This window comes from Entelurus aequoreus, linkage group LG23, assembly GCF_033978785.1.
Source record: "Entelurus aequoreus isolate RoL-2023_Sb linkage group LG23, RoL_Eaeq_v1.1, whole genome shotgun sequence".
Classification (NCBI taxonomy): Eukaryota; Metazoa; Chordata; class Actinopteri; order Syngnathiformes; family Syngnathidae; genus Entelurus; species Entelurus aequoreus.
In genome coordinates this window covers 5135771-5161455 of record NC_084753.1, presented here as the reverse complement: position 1 = coordinate 5161455, position 25685 = coordinate 5135771, and the positions used below count along the sequence as shown (strand labels likewise).

At 38.3% G+C, this 25685-nt stretch overlaps 1 protein-coding gene across 7 annotated transcripts in view; it reads left to right on the top strand.

Annotated features, from left to right (window-relative positions):
- Positions 1-25685, top strand: part of LOC133640770 (tubulin epsilon and delta complex protein 1-like) — an 86886-nt gene that overhangs the window by 15490 nt on the left and 45711 nt on the right. For 2 of the 7 annotated variants that reach the window (XM_062034362.1, XM_062034363.1), the window contains exons 1-7: positions 3587-3909; positions 12716-12800; positions 15199-15401; positions 18391-18528; positions 21239-21307; positions 24854-24940; positions 24997-25193. In XM_062034362.1, coding sequence (XP_061890346.1) covers positions 3637-3909; positions 12716-12800; positions 15199-15401; positions 18391-18528; positions 21239-21307; positions 24854-24940; positions 24997-25185 — 1044 coding nt within the window. In that variant the 5' untranslated portion in view covers positions 3587-3636 and the 3' untranslated portion in view covers positions 25186-25193. Of the gene's footprint in view, positions 1-3568; positions 3910-4372; positions 4492-12715; positions 12801-15198; positions 15402-18390; positions 18529-21238; positions 21308-24853; positions 24941-24996; positions 25194-25685 lie in introns of those variants that run through there. The other 5 variants (XM_062034361.1, XM_062034365.1, XM_062034360.1 and 2 more) reach the window with 5 other exon arrangements.

Below are 25685 nucleotides of genomic sequence, written 5' to 3'. Positions count from 1 at the left end.
ATACTCAATGGTTAACTTACTCACCATTGTGTGTTATACTCAATGTTTAACTTACTCACCATTGTGTGTTATACTCAATGCTTAATTTACTCACCATTGTGTGTTATACTCAATGTTTAACTTACTCACCATTGTGTGTTATACTCAATGGTTAACTTACTCACAATTGTGTTATACTCAATGGTTAACTTACTCACCATTGTGTGTTATATTCAATAGTTAACTTACTCACCATTGTGTGTTATACTCAATGCTTAATTTACTCACCATTGTGTGTTATACTCAATGTTTAACTTACTCACCATTGTGTGTTATACTCAATGGTTAACTTACTCACAATTGTGTTATACTCAATGGTTAACTTACTCACCATTGTGTGTTATATTCAATAGTTAACTTACTCACCATTGTGTGTTATACTCAATGCTTAATTTACTCACCATTGTGTGTTATACTCAATGTTTAATTTACTCACCATTGTGTGTTATACTCAATGTTTAACTTACTCACCATTGTGTGTTATACTCAATGGTTAACTTACTCACCATTGTGTGTTATACTCAATGTTTAATTTACTCACCATTGTGTTATACTCAATAGTTAACTTACTCACCATTGTGTGTTATACTCAATGGTTAACTTACTCACCATTGTGTGTTATACTCAATGGTTAACTTACTCACCATTGTGTGTTATACTCAATGTTTAACTTACTCACCATTGTGTGTTATACTCAATGGTTAACTTACTCACCATTGTGTTATACTCAATGGTTAACTTACTCACCATTGTGTGTTATACTCAATGGTTAACTTACTCACCATTGTGTTATACTCAATGGTTAACTTACTCACCATTGTGTGTTATACTCAATGCTTAATTTACTCACCATTGTGTTATACTCAATGGTTAACTTACTCACCATTGTGTGTTATACTCAATGGTTAACTTACTCACCATTGTGTGTTATACTCAATGGTTAACTTACTCACCATTGTGTTATACTCAATGGTTAACTTACTCACCATTGTGTGTTATACTCAATGGTTAACTTACTCACCATTGTGTGTTATACTCAATGGTTAACTTACTCACCATTGTGTTATACTCAATGGTTAACTTACTCACCATTGTGTGTTATACTCAATGCTTAATTTACTCACCATTGTGTTATACTCAATGGTTAACTTACTCACCATAGTGTTATACTCAATGGTTAACTTACTCACCATTGTGTTATACTCAATGGTTAACTTACTCACCATTGTGTGTTATACTCAATGCTTAACTTACTCACCATTGTGTGTTATACTCAATGCTTAACTTACTCACCATTGTGTTATACTCAATGGTTAACTTACTCACCATTGTGTTATACTCAATGGTTAACTTACTCACCATTGTGTGTTATACTCAATGCTTAATTTACTCACCATTGTTTTATACTCAATGTTTAACTTACTCACCATTGTGTGTTATACTCAATGCTTAATTTACTCACCATTGTGTGTTATACTCAATGTTTAACTTACTCACCATTGTGTGTTATACTCAATGGTTAACTTACTCACCATTGTGTTATACTCAATGGTTAACTTACTCACCATTGTGTGTTATATTCAATAGTTAACTTACTCACCATTGTGTGTTATACTCAATGCTTAATTTACTCACCATTGTGTGTTATACTCAATGGTTAACTTACTCACCATTGTGTGTTATACTCAATGCTTAATTTACTCACCATTGTGTGTTATACTCAATGGTTAACTTACTCACCATTGTGTGTTATACTCAATGCTTAATTTACTCACCATTGTGTGTTATACTCAATGGTTAACTTACTCACCATTGTGTGTTATACTCAATGGTTAACTTACTCACCATTGTGTGTTATACTCAATGTTTAACTTACTCACCATTGTGTGTTATACTCAATGCTTAATTTACTCACCATTGTGTGTTATACTCAATGTTTAACTTACTCACCATTGTGTGTTATACTCAATGGTTAACTTACTCACAATTGTGTTATACTCAATGGTTAACTTACTCACCATTGTGTGTTATATTCAATAGTTAACTTACTCACCATTGTGTGTTATACTCAATGCTTAATTTACTCACCATTGTGTGTTATACTCAATGTTTAACTTACTCACCATTGTGTGTTATACTCAATGGTTAACTTACTCACAATTGTGTTATACTCAATGGTTAACTTACTCACCATTGTGTGTTATATTCAATAGTTAACTTACTCACCATTGTGTGTTATACTCAATGCTTAATTTACTCACCATTGTGTGTTATACTCAATGTTTAATTTACTCACCATTGTGTGTTATACTCAATGTTTAACTTACTCACCATTGTGTGTTATACTCAATGGTTAACTTACTCACCATTGTGTGTTATACTCAATGTTTAATTTACTCACCATTGTGTTATACTCAATGTTTAACTTACTCACCATTGTGTGTTATACTCAATGATTAACTGGACATCTTTATGTGCTTGACGCCTCAATCATTGGTATGTGTTCATCTACAAAACCATTCTGGGTATCACCCCATCTTATCTGTCTTGTCTTTTAACAAAGAAACAAGGAAGTCACAATCTTCGTTCAATGAACGTTCTGCAATTTGTCGTCCCCAAAGTAAGAACTGAACTGGGCAAGAAAGCATTTAGGTTTTCAGCAGCGAAGGCTTGGAATAACCTACAATCCAATATTCAACTTCAAACCCTTGTTACATTAAATGAGTTTAAAGCTTCTGCGAAAGTATTGCAGTCTACCTTGTCTGTATGCACATGTGCTATGTGAGCAAGTTTTAATGTTGTAAATTTGATGTTTTATGTGTTGTTTACTGTTTTTAATGTAACCTTGCTGCTGCCCTCTTGGCCAGGTCTCCCTTGGAAAAGAGATCTTTGATCTCAATGGGATTTTACCTGGTTAAATAAAGGCTAAATAAAATAAAGTAAGTAAACAAACAAAGACTCCTAATTAGTCTGCTGACATATGCAGTAACATATTGTGTCATTTATACACCTATCATTTTGTCTACATTATGAGGGACAAACTGTAAAAATGGGTTATTAATCTACTTGTTCATTTACTGTTAATATCTGCTTATTTTCTGTTTTAACATGTTCTATCTACACTTCTGTTAAAATGTAATAATCACTTATTCTTTTCTTCTTTGATACTTGACATTAGCTTTGTTTTGTTTGGTGTTATTTGCTTTGTTTGATTGATTGAGACTTTTATTAGTAGGTTGCACAGTACAGTACATATTCCGTACAATTGACCACTAAATGGTAACACCCCAATAAGTTTTTCAACTTGTTTAAGTCGGGGTCCACTTAAATTGATTCATGATACAGATATATTGTCGTGTGTGTTTTGTTTTTCCTCTCTTTGTTATATGCTTTGGCTGGTGTTATTTTTGGAAAATAATTAATAAAACCTGGAAATAAAGACAATTCTCTAAATACTTTCCTCCGCGGGAAAAGAAAGGCGGGTTTAAAGTATCTTCATAAAACTGGATTCCAGGTCTGAGGTGATGACGTAATACCACTAAGCACCAAAAGGGGGCAACAGCACACCGAGAATGTGTCTCGTCCGCCGAAAACCGCATGAAGAAGAGCAACATCATCGTACAGTTGAGTTTGACTTTATTTAGGATCTTGATTTTTGGAGGAATAAATGAAAAAGGCTCGCTAGAAATGCATCGTAGTAACAAGAAGACTGTGAGTAGTAGTAGTAGTAGTAGTAGTAGTAGTAGTGGTGGGATTGTGGAAGTCAAGCAGGTGATTAGGCTGCTGTGTAAGTTATTGTCTGCCCTCGGACTTCAACATGTGCCAACGCCGGAGACCTTTAGACGGGCGAAGTTTGGTGAAGTTAATGTGGTAAGTTATTAAAGTGGCAGGTTATTAATGTGGTAGGTTCTTGTATCCTCCAGTTTGAATGGTGTCCAGCAAGAATCACGTGTCCGGAAGCATTCATGCCGGTGTTGTACCGAAATCTGTTACCCATCGGAATTTGTAACTCCAGGGGGCAATGTTCCCATGGCGTTTGTTTGATGGTTAATCGGCAAGCCCAAAGAGAAGGAGAAGAAGAACGCTTGCGTAAATGGCGTAAACTATCCTTAATGCTGAAACGTAAGTTGTCAGAATTTCAGCATTAATAAATTACACTTAACAGCTGATACAATGGACTCATACTATGATGAAAATAAGTCATTGATTTCCAGAATATGTGTAATTTATTATTGCTGAAATTCTGACAACTGACGTTTCAGCATTAATGATAGTTTACGCCATTTACGCAAGTGTTCTTCTTCTCATTGGGCTTGCCGTTTAACCATCAAACAAACGCCATGGGAACATCGCTCCCTGGAGTTACAAATTCCGATGGGTAACAGATTTCGGTACAACACCGGACAGGAAGTTACTAAACTGCACAGTACGGTGCATTAAATACTCTTTTAGGTACGCGCTTACACTACACAGTACGGAACAGATACTTAAATACATTTCACAGGTTCCGTAAATGCTTTGCTTGACAACCATGAGCTATTATTACGACGTCTGCCTTTGAAACGAACGTAAATATGGTATTTCTGATGACACTTTTTACTTGAACATTTTGTACATTTGCATTTAAATTTGTTGATTATGACTAGACTGTTCAAATTGTTTAGGCTAATAAAGTAACGTATTTGCGATTAATTTAAAAATGTACAAATATCTTTTTTTTTTAAGTTTGTGTTCACCTGACGTCACATCCGGTGTCGGGTGAAATTCCATAGACATCTTCTAAGGGTACGCAGCATGGAGCGCTACTGCCTACTGGCGCTGACGAGACGCGGGGCCGCCATCTTGGAGTGGTGATTCGCTCCACTCAGTGCAATTCATTTGGCAGGAGCATTTAATTCATCTTACCTCACTGAATACCACTGATTTTCACGCGTTTTTTTGGCATACATGTAGCTATGATAAAGGACACATGTTTTATTATTCATAGTTTGCTGAACAGTAATATAATATTCTTATATGCTGTAAGTGACCAGACATTCGAGATCAAAACTGGGAATATAATCCCAGAGAAGGGGGAGAAAAACAGTCAGCTATTTTTAAGTTGAAGAAACAATATGATTAGGTTATATATATATGCGTATATCCTACATAAACAATGTATGAATACTTTAGATATCTATATATCTAAGGACCTATAGACTGTATCTCTGTTGCTGCAGCAGCAGAGAGTTTATTCTGTCTTGACACTTTGTATTGATATTTTGTATTACATTCTTCCCTTAAATGATCATGTTTACAGTCATTGTTTTATATGTATTCTTTATGTATGTCACTTTGGATAAAAGCGTCTGCCAAATACTTCAACATAAACATATAAACACCAGAAAGTCTTTATATCAGCTAAAACCACCAATCTTGCTTTTACAATCTTTATCTTCATCATTTATTTCAACTCGGTTCGCAGCTGAGTGTGAAGCGACTGGGATGAGAATCAGCACCTCCAAGTCCAAGTCCATGGTTCTCGCCCGAAAAAGGGTGGAGTGCCATCTCCGTGTTGGGGAGGAGATCTTGCCCCAAGTGGAGGAGTTCAAGTACCTCGGAGTCTTCTTCACGAGTGAGGGAAGAGTGGATGGTGAGATGGGCAGGCGGATTGGTGCGGCGTCTTCAGTAATGCGGACGCTGTATCGATCCGTCGTGGTGAAGAAGGAGCTGAGCCAGGAGGCAAAGCTCTCAACGGTCGATCTACGTTCCCATCCTCACCTATGGTCATGAGCTTTGGGTCATGACCGAAAGGACAAGATCACGGGTACAAGCGGCCCAAATGAGTTTCCTCAGCCGGGTGGCGGGTCTCTCCCTTAGAGAGAGGGTGAGAAGCTCTGTCATCCGGGAGGAGCTCAAAGTAAAGCCGCTGCTCCTCCACATGGAGAGGAGCCAGATGAGGTGGTTCGGGCATCTGGTCAGGATGCCACCCGACCGCCTCCCTAGGGAGGTGTTTAGGGCACGTCCGACCGGTAGGAGGCCACGGGGAAGACCCAGGACACGTTGGGAAGACTATGTCTCCCGGCTGGCCTGGGAACGCCTCGGGATCCCCCGGGAGGAGCTGGACGAAGTGGCTGAGGAGAGGGAAGTCTGGGCTTCCCTGCTTAGGCTGCTGCCCCCGCGACCCGACCTCGGATAAGCGGAAGAAGATGGATGGAATTATTTCAACTTTGTCATTCAAGTATGACATTTTTTTTATTTAGTTTAATTGACAAGCAATTCTATTATGGTCATACTCTTGTTTGCTAGCGGCTACGATTTCAGTACTATTGAAGATCTTTGCTCCTCAACTCTGTGGTAATATTCATTTCACAAAATACAACCAATGGTACGTTAATTTTAAATCTTACTTGTGAAAAGTAATCCCCCGATTCCTATTTTCAACAGTCCGCCCATTTTTGAGCAGGAAAACGCTGAACCCCATCTTTGTTTTCTAGCTGTCAACTGTCAGTTTAGGCTGCTCGCCAGCTCCTCATCACCACTTCCAGATGGCGGCCCAATTTCTCGTGTCACAGCAGCCAATGCTGCGTCTACTTATAAGATGTCTATGTTAAATACTCTTTTAGGTCCGTGCTTACACAACACAGTACGGAACAGATACATTTCACAGGTTCCGTAAATGCTTTGCTTGACAACCATGAACTATTATTACGACGTCTGCCTTTGAAACGAAGGTTGAGTGATTTCAATGTAAATATGGTATTTCTGATGACACTTTTTACTTGAACGTTTTGTACATTTGCACTTAAATTTGTTGATTATGACTAGACTGTTCAAAGATTTTAGGCTAATAAAGTAAAGTATTCGCAATGATGATGATTATAAATATAATGTATTCCCTACTAACTTTTTTTGTGGTTAATAACAGGAGTCCAAATTCACAAGTTTTGTTGTTGATGATGCTAAGTATCTACAGAATAAAACATGATGTTAGTACATCAATTGAGGAAAACAGGGGGAGCGGGGGGACACATTTTATGGCAGCACAGAAATATGCTGAAATATTATGTATCCCCTACTAACTTTTTTTGTAATAAATTAAAGGCCGACTGAAATTAATTTTTTTTTATTTAAATGGGGATAGCAGATCCATTCTATGTGTCATACTTGATCATTTCGCCATATTGCCATATTTTTGCTGAAAAGATTTAGTAGAGAACAACGACGATAAAGTTCGCAACTTTTGGTCGCTGATAAAAAAAAGCTTTGCCCCTACCGGAAGTAGCGTGACGTCACAAGCTGGAGTGCTGCTCACATTTCCCTATTGTTTACACCAGCAGCGAGAGAGATTCGGACCGAGAAAGCGACGATTACCCCATTAATTTGAGCGAGGATGAAAGATTCGTGGATGAGGAAAGTGAGAGTGAAGGACTATAGTGCAATGCAGGACGTATCTTTTTTCGCTCTGACCGTAACTTAGGTACAAGCTGGCTCATTGGATTCCACACTCTCTCCTTTTTCTATTGTGGATCACGGATTTGTATTTTAAACCACCTCGGATACTATATCCTCTTGAAAATGAGAGTCAAGAACGCGAAATGGACATTCACAGTGGCTTTTATCTCCACGACAATACATCGGCGAAGCACTTTAGCTACGGAGCTAACGTGATAGCATCGGGCTCAAATGCAGATAGCAACAAAATAAATAAACCCCTGACTGGAAGGATAGACAGAAGATCAACAATACTATTAAACCATGGACATGTAAATACACGGTTAATGCTTTCCAGCCTGGCGAAGCTTAACAATGCTGTTGCTAACGACGCCATTGAAGCTAACTTAGCAACGGGACCTCACAGAGCTATGCTAAAAACATTAGCTATCCACCTACGCCAGCCAGCCCTCATCTGCTCATCAACACCCGTGCTCACCTGCGTTCCAGCGATCGACGGAGCGACGAAGGACTTCACCCGATCATCCATGCGGTCGGCGGCTAGCGTCGGATAGCGCGTCTGCTATCCAAGTCAAAGTCCTCCTGGTTGTGTTGCTGCAGCCAGCCGCTAATACACCGATCCCACCTACAACTTTCTTCTTTGCAGTCTTCATTGTTCATTAAACAAATTGCAAAAGATTCACCAACACAGATGTCCAGAATACTGTGGAATTTTGAGATGAAAACCGAGCTTTTTGTATTGGATACAATGGTGTCCGAATACTTCCGTATCAACCATTGACGTCACGCGCATACGTCATCATACATAGACGTTTTCAACCGGAAGTTTAGCTGGAAATTTAAAATGGCACTTTATAAGTTAACCCGGCCGTATTGGCATGTGTTGCAATGTTAAGATTTCATCATTGATATATAAACTATCAGACTGCGTGGTCGGTAGTAGTGGCTTTCAGTAGGCCTTTAAATCATGAAATACAACCTTACCCCAGCAAAACCAATGCATGATTTATGCGGGAGAGTCTTGATACTAATTTCCTTGACCCAGACACACACAAAGTAGTTGTAGACCTCCATGCTTTTACACGTTTTCATCTGTTTTGCCGTTTAAAAATGGGAGGGTTAGGGTTAGGGTTATCGTGTGTGCACGGGAGGAAATACTTGTTAGAATTGGGCCCGTCGTTGGCATAAAACTGGCAATAAAATCTAAAAAGAGCGTCTGACTTTGTGTGTCTTCTTCTGGACACTACAATACATTATATTACTTGAATTGGTTTTCACGTGCAAAAACCCTCATTTTTAAGGTGTGGCGGCTAATATTTTGGCGTGGCGCCCTGCCACGATCAAACACATTAAGGGGAAACCCTGTATAACTTTAAATAGTGTTCACATACAAGAGCCTCCGGTTTAAGGTGTGGTGGCTTTTATTTTGCCATGGCGCCACTATTAATTTCATGTTGGGGAAACCCTGGGCTGCAAATTTAACAACTTGTCTATATTAAGGCTGAAACGACGTCATCGGTTACGGAAATACGTCGACGCCGTTTTTGTGCGTCGAAGCGTGGCATATTTACGTCACACTACCGTCATGGCGGAGCGCAAAGCAGACTGTGCGAGCGAGGGGAAAAACGCACGCCAAAAGTGGTCAAAAGTGTGGGAGTATTTCAATACACAGCCTAATAATGTTGTTGTATGCACACTGTGTCGAGCGGAAATGGCCTATCAAAGCAGCACAACGGCTATGAACGAACATTTGAAAAGACAACCATCAACCATCAACTAGTCAATCGTCCGCTAGTCATTTGTATCTGCTAGGGGTGTAACGGTATGTGTTTTGTATTGAACCGTTTCGGTACGGGGCTTTCGGTTCGGTACGGGGGTGTACCGAACGAGTTTCTAAGCTAAAGCTAACTTTAGCTGCTAAAGTCTTAACAAGTTGCTTTGCTCCTCTGCCTCTGTCTCAGCACGCAGCATTGTCCCACCCATACAACCATCTGATTGGTACACACGCAGCATTGTCCCACCCACACAACCATCTGATTGGTACACACGAAGCATTATCAGCCAATCAGCAGTGCGTATTCATAGCGCATGTAGTCAGCGCTTCAGCGTGGAGCAGATAGGTGTTTAGCAGGTGAGCATCAGGCAGCGGACTCTCCCCAAATGATAATAAACACCTCCCAGTCAACTACTAGTAACATCACTATGAGCCCGTTGACCTACTAGAAACTTAAACTGCAGCTCAGCTCGCTTGCAGCCCTGGTTTGAGGTGAAGGCTAATTACCAGAGGTGTGGACTCGAGTCACATGACTTGGACTCGAGTCAGACTCGAGTCATGAATTTGATGACTTTAGACTCGACTTGACAAAATGTAAAGAGACTTGCAACTCGACTTAGACTTTAACATCAATGACTTGTGACTTCACTTGGACTTGAGCCTTTTGACTTGACATGACTTGCTACTTTCCCCAAAACCCAAAGCTTAAAAAGTTATTTGGGAGCGCTCCATATCTTTCATTTTGTACGTGTCTGTCTGTCAATCAGCGTGTGTGCTGCTTGTCAGCTGGTGCGCTGTCAGTACAACAGCCAATCAAATTAGTTATACGTTGTTTTCATCACACAGCATTCATCCAATCAAATTGCAGGACAACCACCGAACATGAGTTGTCAAACAACACGGCAGTGAGAAACAATTATGCCAAAGTTGGTTACGTTCGGGTATAAAAACTACGACTTGGTCAACAAAAAACGAATTGCGTATGCAAATCACGCAGTTGGAATATTACAGACGGGGACGCAACAACTTCCAACTTCCTTCGACATTTGAAGTTGCACAAAGAAGGGTAAGTTTTGAATGTAAGCTAACGTTTATTGGCTAAGTAACGTGACTTCTATTTGCTGTGTAGTTAAATCAGTGAGGCTGTAAACTCACTGCTAACGTTATAACCATAGACATGTTCTAAGGGTACGCAGCATCGAGCGCTACTGCCTACTGGCGCAGACGAGACGCGGGGCCGCCATCTTGGAGTGGTGATCCGCTCCACTCAGTGCAATTGATTTGTCAGGAGCAATGAACTGTCAGCGCATTTAATTCATTTTACCTCACTGAATATCACTGATTTTCACGCGCTTTTTTGTCATACGTGTAGCTATGATAACGGACACATGTTTTGGCGAGTTTTATTATTCATAGTTTGCTTAACAGTAATATAATATTCTTATACGCTATAAGTGACCAGATGTCCGAGATCAAAACTGGGAATATAATCCCAGAGAAGGGGGAAAAAACGGTAAGCTATTTTTAAATTGAAGAAACAATATGATTAGGTTATATATACATGCGTATATCCTACATAAACAACGTATGAATACATTAGATATCTATATATCTTAGGGACCTATAGACTGTATCTCTGTTGCTGCAGCAGCAGAGAGTTTATTCTGTCTTGACACTTTGTATTGATATTTTGTATTACATTCTTCCCTTAAATGATCAAGTTTACAGTGATTGTTATGTATGTATTTTTTTATGTATGTCGCTTTGGATAAAAGCGTCTGCCAAATACTTAAACATATATAAACACCTGAAAGTTATTATACCAGCTAAAACCACCAATTTGTTTCACTACATTCAGAATAAAACCAAATGCTGTTTTACCCAACAATGTTAGTATTTGAATATTGTTACTTGAAGACTTATTCCTGGTTACAATTATACTGTTAAGAAAGTATTGTCTTATATTTTGCCTAAAATGAGAATGCATCATAATCAGTGGCGGCTGGTGAATTTTGTTTTAGGTGGGGCTGAAAGTTTGTAAACCAAACCCCTGTAGGGGCGTCATCCTCCCCCAGAAGATTTATTTGTGATTTTCATATACAAATATTGAAGATCTTTGCTCCTTCTCCACTCTGTGGTAATATTATTTTCATAAAATACAACCAATAGTATGTTAATGTTTGTTTTTGCAAATGTGTTTATTCTGTAAAGGAATGAGTTAAATGTTTAAAATTGTTTAAACTATTAAAATGACTGGTTAATAGTGCTATTATGAATTGCAATGTCAGCACTATTTTTTCCCTGCAATTTCAAATGCACTTGTTTTAATAAATAAATACAGCGTTTTAAAAGCATACACAATCTGTGTAAAAATATTAGTCTGTGGTTAAAAGGACTTGAAAGGACTCGAAACTCGAAATGCAGGACTTGGGACTCGACTTGAGACTTTCCAGTCTTGACTTTGGACTTGACTCGGGACTTGCCTGTCTTGACTCGGGACTTGACTCGAGACTTGAGGGCAAAGACTTGAGACTTACTTGTGACTTGCAAAGCAATGACTTGGTCCCACCTCTGCTAATTACCTCTCAGTTCCAGCCACATCGACCCCTTCTGAGCGCCTATTTTCAGCTGCTGGGAATATTGTAAACATGAAAAGAACCAGAGCATGTAGACATGCTAACCTTTCTTCATTACAACTGTTAGTCACTCACTGGAATGAGTAGAATTGGTTATTGTGTACTGCGTTGGACTGGATGTTTATTTTGCACATTTTAAAAGCAATACTTAATGTTTACAGTGCTCCAGAATATTTAGATTGGCACTTTTTTGTATTGGATGTTTATCTTTATTTTTGCACATTTTAGCAAATAAGCAATACTTTCACTTTTGTTGAAATGTTTACACTGTTGTTACAGAATATTTCGTTTTGCACTTTTTTGTATTGGATGTTTATCTTTATTTTTTCACATTTTAAAGCAAAATAAGCAATACTTTTACTTTTGAAATGCTTATACTATTGCAGAATATTAAGATTTGCACTGGATATTTACTTTTATATTTGCACATTAAAAAGCAAATAAGCTACTTTTAATTTTGTTAAATGTTAAAAGTTTTAAATGTTTACATTGTTACAGAATATTTTGTCATGTTGTTGTCAATGTTGACTGAGTGGCCATACTTTTTTTTTTTGTAAATAAAAGCCATGCCTTTTGAAAAAACTGGCCTACTTTTATTTTTTCATCTTCATTTTAAATAAAATAAAATAAAAAATAATCGGTAAAAGGAAAAATAATCTATAGATGAAATCGAAAAAATAATCTATAGATTAACCGATTAATCGAAAAAATAATCTATAGATTAATCGATAGAAAAATAATCGTTAGCTGCAGCCTTAGTCTATATTCATGTTGGTAGATCTTATAAGGTGTACAACAATACTGCAAATACAGTATTCTTGCTGTTTTTTAGGAGGACCAGTTCTGGCAACTGCTAGCCGACATTCAGACAAAGCAAACGGCATCATCCTCTGGCAGCAGCACACACATGCAAAAGGGTCAGTTGTAACATGCAATGTTTTTATTTTTTTAAATGTAGGGTACTAGAGCTGTCAGAATCTGAATCTATTTTATCTCTTATGCGCATGCGTGTGTGTGTGTGTGTGTGTGTGTGTGTGTGTGTGTGTGTGTGTGTGTGTGTGTGTGTGTGTGTGTGTGTGTGTGTGTGTGTGTGTGTGTGTGTGTGTGTGTGTGTGTGTGTATATGTGTGTTGTATATGTACCCTTCTTGAGACATGAAGAAGGAAAAGTATCTTCCATATGAGGAGGTGCTGGTGACATCTATCAAAATGAGGGTGGTCCCAAAAAGGAGGGATTTTTCAAATTGACTGTGTCGCTTTTAAAAGTGCCTGTCAACATATGAAATAAGAAGTGTGTGTAAGAAATTGAATTGCTCCCCCTCTGGCCAACATGTGAAATAACAAGTGTGTAAGAAATTGAAATTTGCCCCTTTTGGCCAAAATTTGTTTAAAAAAAGAAAGTATATATATGTATATAGACATACTGTAATAACTTGAAGGAAAAAATGAAGATTAATAACCAATTACAAAAACTTTTTTTTTTAACTAAAAGCAGTCTTTTTCTCACAAGGTGTGGACTTTTTTCTTATAAAATTGGGAACAATTTCTCATATTCTTTCTGTTTCTGTAATATTGAAACAAAATGTTCTTGTAAAATGTAACTTTTTAATGTAACATTTTAAATTATTAATGCAAAATGGCTACATTTGTCATATAAAATTCTGACTTATCACAATATTGCCATTTTTTTTTTGTTCTTGTAAAATAGTGACATTTTTTGAGTAAAATGTGACCTGTGCTGGCAAAATGAGTCACAATGATGAAATTTTAAAAACTGAGTTATTGTTATTTACACATTCTCCATCTAAAGACCTTCAAAATGATATATGGTTTGTTGGAATCGGACAGAAAATGACCGAGTTACATCCGATTGAAGTCGACCAAGTTTGAGGGTCCTTTTTGAGAAAAACCAGCTTAAAGTTTACTGTTCCAGAACAGAATGTTCCAAAACAAAACTCCATAGCAACCATACCTTAAAAGTCCTTGTAGCAGCACCAAAATTGGTACAATTAAAGTCAAATCCCATGTCTAAAGGAAAAATATGTATTCAACTCTATTGAAAAAGGTTATGTACAAAAATGTCAACACTGTTATGTCACAGTTTTTTTTGTTCACTGGTCAGTTTGTCAGCTGGTCAGCTGTCCGTAATATTCCTGACCAGCAGCACTAAGAAGATTCGCCGACTGCAGTGAATTTAGCGCACTTGCAACCGCCTGTGTACCCTCTCCACCTTCTAAATCCATTACGGAATGTAAAACAGTCTAACTTATCCACAAAAATAATAATTAAATGTTCAAAAATCACCTTTTTTCACCAAATATTCCGCTCGAATTACTGTGTTGTTTTTCATCAGGGCGCTGCCATGATACCACAATGCACCGCGCGGGGTGATTCAACCAATGAGGGTACGCCTCACAGCGACCGCTTAGCAACAAGCCGGATTTGTTTACGTCGGGACAGGTTTAAAAACTCGAATTCTATTGGTTCAGAATGGCGTCATCTGGAATTCCATGCTCATTTTTAGAAAGTAAGTAAACTTGGCGTCACAATGATAGCAAATATGGCTAGGGGGATTCCCCCTTATTGCCGCGAGTGAGCGTTGAAAACACTGGATTTTCTCAAGGAATTTGAACACAAAGGACTAATTTCTGAAGACATACCTCGTACAAAACCTTCAAATAAAGGTGATTTAAGATGTTTTCTTGCTATTTCGATGATTGGGATCGCTAGATTGTGGCTTTATGGACTCATTTTTGTGAAAATCTCAATTTCAACCAAGATACATTTTTTTCACTTATTTGCCTGTAGGTCAAAATTAGCCTGTGCGTATTCCGACTCATTTTGCCAGCACGGGTCACAAATTATCACTTTTGTCATAATTTTGCCAAGTAAAATTACGATTATTATAATATTGCCAAAATGTCAAAGTTTGTCGAGTAAAATTATGACTCTTTTCATAAAAGTGCAAAAAATGTAAGCTTTTTCTTGTAAAATTACGACTGGTATTGAGTAAAATTCCAACTTTTATCATAATATTGCACGAGTGTTCAGTTTTTCTTGTAAAATTTTGACTTGCGTTGACTAAAATTGAGACTTATTATAATACTGCCAAAATTCTTGGGTTTTTTCTTGTGAAATTGTGACCATTTTCCTGTGAAATTCCAACTCATTTTTCACAACAAGCATTTTTATATTTGCATAGTATGTATATATTATTAATGTTGTCAATATATCTAGAAAGGCTGGTCCTAAAGAGGTAGGCATTATTCTCAGGTCCCAAGAAGGTAACAAACAAAATGATGTGTGTGTGTGTGTAGCCTCTGAGTGTAGGGCAGCAGTGAGTGCGGGCCTGTGGCAGAGCGGTTACTTTGCTCGCTGGATGTTCGGAGAGGAGGAGGAAGGAGTTTCCACCAGGGAACTTCTTCTGGCTCTTGGCTGGCAGCTGGCCTCTGGAACCCTGGAGAAACTGTTGACTCAGCGAGTACAACAACTGGACAAAACCATAATCACACCCGCTGTTGTAAGTCAGACCAGTGCTTTGCTTTTAAGGCTCACTCCACACCCCATTTACAGTGAGGGTCTTTGTAGGTAAGCCTAGACTTTCCGGTCTCCTGGCACCTCTTCCAGTTCCAGTTCAATCTGATACTACCCTTGGTATTAATACTATGGATACACCCCTGCTACAAACTGTAAACAAAAGTGGAAAAAAGTATTTATATACAGATATAAAATAGATATCCTAGATGGTTTTGGAATAAATCAATTCCATATAACTCAGGTGCAGTGTTTTTGGGGCAGGGTCTAGATCAGACCTGGGAAAAATGCAGCCTGTTATGATTTTCAATCCGGCCCGCCGGATGTTCTACATCATTTTTTTAGACCTTTAACATCAAAAGTGTATTTGCCATTATGTGCTGTTTTTAAATGCCCGTAAGTCTTGAACTATAGAAAGTATTTCAATGGTTGAAATATGCACTTTGGAGTGTTATAGGAGTTATTATGGTAATCTAGGTCACAGCAGATCGGACCAGGAACAAAGCAGAGTGGGCGGGGTTTGTTTCCAGAGCAGCCAGCCCCAAACACCTGTGTCAGGAACAGAGGTGGGTAGAGTAGCCAGAAATTGTACTCAAGTAAGAGTACTGTTACTTTAGAGATTTATTACTCAAGTAAAAGTAAGGAGTAGTAACCCAAATATTTACTTGAGTAAAAGTAAAAAGTATGTTGTGAAAAAACTACTCAAGTACTGAGTAACTGATGAGTAACATACACACACATATATATATATATATATATATATATATATATATATATATATATATATATATATTATATATATATATATATATATATATATATATATATACACAGTATATATATATACATATACAGTATATATATATACATACATTGATATATACAGTATATAATTTATATTTATTTATTTTGCCGTTTTTGTTCACATGTTAAAGGTGTTTTAATGAATATACATGCATGTTTAACATATAGATTCCTTTCTTTCATGAAGACAAGAATATAAGTTGGTGTATTACGTGATTCTGATGACTTGCATTGATAGGAATCAGACAGTTTTCAAATGGAGGAGAAAAAAAGTTCCTCCTTTCTGTCTAATACCACATGAAAGTGGTTGGTTTTTGGCATCTTATTTGTCCAGCTTCCATATTCGTTTTATACACTTTACAAGAAATACATTGGCAGCGAACTCCGTAGCTTGCTAGCTTGTTTGCGCTGGCTTTCGGAGACTCTTATTTTGTAAGCGCAGGCGCGATGGAGCGGCACTTTTATTGTGAAGACAGGAACTGTGCGATCAGTCTTTAGGCTTTTGACGGGATGTGCGGTTGAAATAAAAAAGTGTCTTTTTTCCTTCACACTTTTGATTGATTGATTGAAACTTTTATTAGTAGATTGCACAGTACAGTACATATTCCGTACAATTGACCACTAAATGCTAACACCCCAATAAGTTTTTCAACTTGTTTAAGTCAGGTCATGTGACCGCCTGGCTCTGTTTGATTGGTCCAACGTCACCAGTGACTGCATTTGATTGGTGGAACGGAGTCAAACGTCACCAGTGACTGTATTTGGTGAAACGCAGGCACTTTGAAGATCTGTCTTACAGACCAAAACAAACAAAGCGTGCATTAACAGATCGATAACAATTAGTAGCGAGTAGCGAGCTGAATGTAGATAAAAGTAGCATTTCTTCTCTATAAATATACTCAAGTAAAAGTAAAAGTATGTTGCATTAAAACTACTCTTAGAAGTACAATTTATCCCAAAAGTTACTCAAGTAGATGTAACGGAGTAAATGTAGCGCGTTACTACCCACCTCTGGTCAGGAACGGATGCAGAAGCAGATTTTTACGTGATAATACAGTCGTGCTGAAAAGTGTACTTACACTTGTAAAGAACATCATGTCATGGCTGTCTTGAGTTTCCAATCATTTCTACAACTCTTATTTTTTTGTGATGTAGTGATTGGAGCACATACTTGTTGGTCACAAAAAAACATTCATGAAGTTTTTGCTTCTTTTATGAATTTATTATGGGTCTACTGAAAATGTGAGCAAATGTGCTGGGTCAAAAGTATACATACAGCAATGTTAATATTTGCTTACATGTCCCTTGGCAAGTTTACCTGCAATAAGGCACTTTTGGTAGCCATCCACAAGCTTCTGCTTGAATTTTTGACCACTCCTCTTGACAAAATTGGTGCAGTTCAGATAAATGTGTTGCTTTTCTGACATGGACTTGTTTCTTCAGCATTGTCCACACCTTTAAGTCAGGACTTTGGGAAGGCCATTCTAAAACCTTCATTCTAGCCTGATTTAGCCATTCCTTTACCACTTTTGAGGTGTGTTTGGGGTCATTGTCCTGTTGGAACACCCAACTGGGCCCAAGACCCAACCTCCGGGCTGATGATTTTAGCTTGTCCTGAAGAATTTGGAGCTAATCCTCCCTTTTCATTGTCCCATTTACTCTCTGTAAAGCACCAGTTCCATTGGCAGCAAAACAGGCCCAGAGCATAATACTACCACCACCATGCTTGACGGTAGGCATGGTGTTCCTGGGATTAAAGGCCTCACCTTTTCTCCTCCAAACATATTGCTGGGTATTGTGGCCAAACAGCTCCATTTTTGTTTCATCTGACATCACTTGGACAAAGATAAGACCTTCTGGAGGAAAGTTCTGTGGTCAGATGAAACAAAAATTAGGTAAGGAAGGTGTTTAGGGCACGTCTGTCCGGTGGGAGGCCACAGGGTAGACCCAGGACACATTTGGGAGACTATGTCTTCCAGCTGGCCTGAGAACACCTTGGGATCCCCCGGGAGGAGCTAGGTGAAGTGGCTGGGGAGAGGGAAGTCCGGGCTTCTCTGCTTAGGCTGCCGCCACCCGTGACCCTATCTCGGATAAGCGGAAGAATATGGATGGATGTAACCAATAATTTGGCCAGAGTTTATTCAAGATGTCCATGTCTCTGTTCTTTATAGATGGAACTTGAGGTTTCTCCGCAGCCTGAAGTGCAGAGTACTGACCTGAGAAGGCTCCATTGGCTGCTTGGCTCCCTGAGACATCAGGGCCAGATGCTGCTGTCCATGCGGGAAGAGCAGGCCGTGTTGCTCCATGCTGTGAGTACAAGTTCCCCTCCTCTGTCCAGCATGGGCTGGTAGATAGTTTCATGAAATCTCAAGCACTATCTCAGTCAGTAATTGAAGGACCGCTAAGGGTCCGACTCTCTTTGTCGCCAAGTCCAGCTTCTCCGAGCAAACGATGTGTCCATAGAGAAATATTACGCAAAGTATATTTTCAGTTTCAAATTGAAGCAAGCTGATGTTTCATTTTTGTTTTATCTTACAGACATCTTGTTGACATTATAACATCCAATTATGCTCGAGGCTGCTACAATAAAAATATCCTTCAAGCAAACATAAAAATGTAATATTATAGCCTGAGATGGAAATAGTGGTGCTAAGAGAGGATTTGGACTCATTCTCTGATATATTTATCATTTCTACACGCTTTTTGTTGTCATTTTATGTCGGTACTAGGGTTGTGCGGTATACCAGTACTAGTATAGTATCATGGCACTAATGACTCAAAAACTATACTATACTCTGTTTGAAAAGTACCGCTTCCACCTTTTTTTTTTCTTTAACGGACATGACGGCGCGTCGTCACATCGTGACATTGCTGGTTTTACGAGCAGAGGAGCATGTTGGGCAGCGCACACACACAGAGTACTTTCAAGCAAACAGTGTGTAGACAAAAAAGGGAGAATGGACGCATTTTGCTGTAAAAATTGTGTAAAATGGTGACATTTTTCGAGTAAGTAAAATTCTGATTATTATAATATTGCCAACATTTTAAAGTTTTCTTATAAGTTTGTGACTTTTGTCGAGTAAAATACGACTCTTTTCATAATATTGCCAAAAATGCAAGCTTTTTCTTGTAAAATTGTGACTGGTATTGAGTAAAATTCCAACTTTCATCATAATATTGCACAAATGTTCAGTTTTTCTTGTAAAATTTTGACTTGCATAGAGTAAATTTACGACTTTTATTATAATACTGCCAACACTCTTAAGTTTTTTCTTGTGAAATTGTGACATTTTTCCTGTGAAATTCCAACTCATTTTTCACAACAAGCGTTTTTATATTTGCATAGTATGTATATATTATTAATGTTGGAAATACACATCTTTATATATCTAGGAAGGCTGGTCCTAAAGAGGTAGGCATTATTCGGAGGTCTCAAAAAAGGAGAGAGCGAGAGAGCCAGAACCAGAACCAGAACCGTCCGGAACTCTAATAACTAATGTTCCTTGGGTGAATAATGTAAACTCACCACCCGGTATGTTTTAGTGCTTTCATGGCGAGTTTACTGACAGAAATAAGTAAAACCCATCCGACCGGAACTCTCTAATAACTAAAGTTCCTTAGGTGAATAATGTAAACTCACCACACCGGTATGTTTTAGTGCTTTTATTGCGAGTTTACTGACAGATATAAGTAAAAACCGTTCGATCGGAACTCTCTAATAACTAAAGTTCCTTGGGTGAATAATGTAAACTCACCACACCAGTATGTTTTAGTGCTTTTATTGCGAGTTTACTGACAGATATAAGTAAAAACCGTTCGATCGGAACTCTCTAATAACTAAAGTTCCTTGGGTGTATAATGTAAACTCACCACACCGGTATGTTTTAGTGCTTTCATGGCGGGTTTACTGACAGATATAAGTAAAAACCATTTGATCGGAACTCTCTAATAACTAAAGTTCCTTGGGTGAATAATGTAAACTCACTACATTGGTATGTTTTAGTGCTTACATGGCGAGTTTACTGACAGATATAAGTAAGAACTTGGATTTGGCCACCCCAGTGGGAACAAATCAGAAAAGTATGATTGGCAGAATTGTAAGTGCCTTCATTTTCATATTATTTACAATGTTTGACTCTCAGTATTTACACACATCAAATCAAATACCACCACTGCAAAAACTGCAATCTAAGATGAAATATCTCAAATAAGGGTGATATTTGCTTATTTTCTGTCTGATAAGATAATTCTTCTCACTAAGCAGATTTGATGTTAGAGTGTTTTACTTGTTTTAAGTGTTTTGGTCCTAAATGATCTCAGTAAGATATTACAGCTTGTTGCTGAGATTTGATGACCTATATTGAGTAAAACATGCTTGAAACTAGAATATCAACTGTTGCAAAGCTGTGTCATCAACACTCACAAGTATAAAACTACTTTTTTAAAGTCATCATTTCTTATTTCAAGCATGTAATAAAAAAAAAAAATCATGACTTTGACACAATTGTGTCTCATAATTAAAACAGATGACAGCCAAATGGACTTTGCTGTTTTATTTTCAATGAAACAATAGAAAATACGTACTCATATTGTAGTACACTTGTTATTAGTGAGAATATACTTGTTTGAAGGTATTTTTGGGTTCAATGAGGTTAGCTAATTTTACTTGTTTTGGAAAGTCTTGACAAGCCAAATGTTCTTGTTCTATTGGCAGATAATTTTGCTTAGTTCAAATAAAATACCCCTCATTTTTGTAAAAAAAAAATCTTGTTTTTGAACACTGACTTTTTGCAGTGCATCTTCTGGTGATAGGTCAGTCATGTTAGAACGTGGGCTTGGATGCTGGCCTACTTCAAATCCAAAACGGAAAATTAGAGGATTTCAGGAATTGTTTGGATCAGGGGGTGTTGTTCTTAGTTTGTGAAGCCCTTTGAGACACTTTTAAATAAGGGCGATACAAACAAACTTTGGTTGATTGAATTGATTTCTGATACATTGTTTTTGTTTTGGATTTCTCAGGTGTTTTCCGGCAGTCCACTTCCTGCGTTTTCTTCTTCCTCAGGCGAACGCTGCACTGTGCTGAGTGAGGTGTGTGCATACATTTCTATTTCTGACACTTATCAGAGAGAATAGTTAGTAACTGCAGCACTGACTGAATGATTTGTTTTCTTCATTGGACTTTTCCAACACTTTTTCAGTAGTGCAGATGTTAAAATCTGCAAAGTATGTGAAAATGCCATCTAAACATCACAAATTCAGTCGGCATATCTTCGGCATTTTTCGTAAATTCTACGTCAGTGTAGTAACGCTTTTACACTCTGACCATATTATCAGATCAGTCGTACTGGAAATACACAAACATGTGAAAGAGATGTGCTGTTTCTCATTCACAATCCTTATATAAGACAAGAACACATACAGTATGCTTGGCTTTTCTATGCATTCCTAATCGCAAATAAATAGCTAACAGTTGAGTCAACAGATTGTGAGTCCTTTATTGTGCCCAGTAAACCCAACACTCCTCCATTTACATGTCGTGTGATCTGAAAATGAACCAAACATGATTGATATTGTGTTTACAAACCCTAACGCAGATGGATTATTTTAGCAGCTCATTGATAGCAGTGAGCTAATGCTAGCTTACGCTGTTATTGCGAGGATTGCGATTGATTCTTCATCTAAACGGAATCATGCGAGCGCCCCGTCGGTCGGCATCCCAGGGAGAGTGGAAATATTACAGTGTTTGTTTTATTATGGTTAGCTTGTATGTTTAGCACCTAGCAATGCTACTGATGCTTTAGGGTCACAATAAAGCTGCATCCATTTAGCACTCGGCTTCTAAAACGTATTGCTCTTCCTCCTTGTGTTCGGGCTCAAAAAATATAAGGTCATCATTAAAGTAATTGTTGTAATTCATTTATAGATGATAATATCTTCAATATAGAGGCAACTTGTTTTTCCACTCTGCTGCTACCGGTACTTTAAAGGCCTACTGAAAGCCACTACTACAGACCACGCAGTCTGATAGTTGATATATCAATGATGAAATCTTAACATTGCAACACATGCCAATACGGCCGGGTTAACTTATAAAGTGCAATTTTAAATTTCCCGCTAAACTTCCGGTTGGAAACGTCTATGTATGATGACGTATGCGCGTGACATCACGACGGCAACGGAAGTATTCGTACCCAATGTGTCACCATACAAACTGCTCTGTTTTCATCGAACAATTCCACAGTATTCTGGACATCTGTGTTGGTGAATCTTTTGCAATTTGTTTAATGAACAATAGAGATTGCAAAGAAGAAAGTTGTAGGTGGGATCGGTGTTTTAGCGGCTGGCTGTAGCAACACAACAAGGAGTACTTACTTGGATAGCAGACGCGCTAGCCGCCAACCACATCTGTGATCGGGTGAAGTCCTTCGTCGCGCCGTCGATCGCTGGAACGCAGGTGAGCACGGGTGTTGATGAGCAGATGAGGGCTGGCTGGCGTAGGTGTAGCGCTAATGTTTTTATCATAGCTCTGTGAGGTCCGGTTGCTAAGTTGTTAAGCTTTGCCAGGCTGAGAATTATTAACCGTGTAGTTACATGTCCATGGTTTAATAGTATTGTTGATCTTCTGTCTATCCTTCCAGTCAGGGTTTTATTTATTTTGTTTCTATCTGCATTTGAGCCAGATGCTATCACGTTAGCTCAGTAGCTAAAGAGCTTCGCCGATGTATTGTCGTGGAGATAAAAGTCACTGTGAATGTCCATTTCGCGTTCTCGACTCTCATTTTCAAGAGGATATAGTATCCGAGGTGGTTTAAAATACAAATCCGTGATCCACAATAGAAAAAGGAGAGTGTGTGGAATCCAATGAGCCAGCTTGTACCTAAGTTACGGTCAGAGCGAAAAAAGATACGTCCTGCACTGCACTCTAGTTCTTCACTCTAACGTTCCTCATCCATGAATCTTTCATCCTCGCTCAAATTAATGGGGTAATCGTCACTTTCTCGGTCCGAATCTCTCTCGCTCCATTGTAAACAACGGGGAATTGTGAGGAATTCTTCCTCCTGTGACGTCACGCTACTTCCGGTAGGGGCAAGGCTTTTTTTTTATCAGCGACCAAAAGTTGCGAACTTTATCGTCGTTGTTCTCTACTAAATCCTTTCAGCAAAAATATGGCAATATCGCGAAATGATCAAGTATGACACATAGAATGGATCTGCTATCCCCGTTTAAAAAAAAAAAATTCATTTCAGTAGGCCTTTAAGGAATGGGCCAGTAGGAATGAACAAGCGTTAACCACACTAGCATTAGGGTTGGAAAGGGGTGGAAAGTTTCCGGTCAATTTCCAGAAACTTTCCGGAAATTTACCACGGGAAGTTAAGCTTGGGAAGTTTGGAAATATTGACCATTTTTTGATTATTCAAAGTTGGACACCGTCAATGGGAATTAATGGGAAATAAATGAAAATCAACTGGAAATTTGGGGTAATTTATACTAACCATCATATACAGACATAAATATAAACATGTTGTGGTCATAATAAGCAGACATGCATGCAAACATTTGTAATACAAATTTATTTTTGTGAGCAGAATTTCATCAAACATTAAAAAAACATCAATGTTGATTGATTAAAATAAATGGTGCCCCCCCCCCAAAAAAGTCCCATTCAAAATGTAAAATGAAAGCATTTAGCTAAGCTTCTCAAGCCTCTGTTTTTTTTCATTTATTTTTTTTAAACACTAATGCAATGCCACACACAGATATAAATAGTCAGCTAAACAATTGGAGTTGTCTTTATAAATATTTGACTGATGGACAAATGAATAGAAATAGGCTAGATGAATAAATGAACATGCTAAATCAAACTATAACCTACATTCTTGTATGACAACAGAATGGCTAGCAGAACAGAAGGCAGAGGAAACATTTGCTAGTTAAACTTTACACATCACTAAAAAGGTCAATTACGGATCGCTAACGTTGTTAGCATAAATTAATGGGATTTAACATAGAGGAAAATTAGCATCACGGCTAACGGAGAAATATTTTCGGTTCATTATGAGACTGTGGTGGTACATAAACCTAGCTAGCTAGAGATATTGGCTCCAAAATCATTTAACAAGTACAGGAACAGCTAGTCTGCTGGAGTAGTCTACAGTCATACAGTAACAATTACACCTCTATTCAACTTAAATCCCATAGATCAAATACTGTATATTTACCCCAGTAATATCATCAACACTTTCTTGACTGGATGAAGTCAAATACTAGTGTGGCCTCAATAGCCCTGCTGTAGTGTGTAGCATGCTGGCAATTATCTGGGCATGTGATGGAAGAATGCACTGCACATTTGATGGAGGAATGCACAGTGCAGGGTTGAAATTCTACTGAATTTGCAAAAAAATCAGGTTGTTTTAGCCAATAATCATGCTGCAAGATCTAGCATGTTGCATTCAATGTTTATTCCCGTTAATTCCCATATATTCCCATTAATTTCCCGTTAATTCCCATATATTCCCGTTAATTCCCATGGAAAGTTTCCAACTTTGAATATTCCCGGAATTTTGCAACCCTAACTAGCATAGCTATATGAGAAAGCGCAAGTTGTAATTTGGGGAAACCTGTGTGTGTTTCTAGAGTTGCGTTGGTGTGCAGGAGCTGTGTGACCTTCTTGAATTGTACCTCAGGTGGAAGGAAGTGGAGACTGTGTTCTGGATGTGGATGGTAGGTAAAGTAGTAACACGCACACCCCCACAGTGTGTTGACATGTGCTTTTGCAGGACAGTGTGGTGGGTTGCCAGGTGACGGAGGCTGTGGCTGAGAGACCCACACACACACCCAGCAGGAGAGCAGGGGTGTGCCACACTGGTCGGCTGTGTGGACAGCAGCTGGAGGGCATACAGTCCAGACTGACTACAGTGCAGGTGCCGTTAATGCTCTTCCAAGTCTGGTGTCAAGCAGGCCTTTAAAGACTTAGGTCAGTGTGCAAGTTGGACTAAACAGTGGAAGCTGCCAAACATAGCAAGTTTATTAGGGGAGTCGCACTGAATCCATTTTTGCATTAATTCTTATTTGCAACAATTCTTAATCGATTCAAAAAACTATCAAAAACCTATTTAATATATATATGTGTATATATCTATATACATACTGTTTGTATGTATATGTATATATCCATATACATATGTATGTATGTGTATGTATCCATATATGTATGTATGTATTGTTGCGTCGACCAGCATTCCTCCAATGGGGAATTCAAATTGCTAGTCTCTCCCAGATTCTTTTTATGGCAATACGCTGATGTTTATATTCAATCTCCAGGCAATAGTTGGTATTTTGTAGTTTATTCTCAAAGCTTAGAGGACAAACCTGAGACCAACCAAGCACCCAAGCGTTTCCTAGCCTGGTCCAGATCGGTCTAGCTCAAACCCCCCGGAAGTCCCGTGATCTTCCGTCTGTCCCTCGC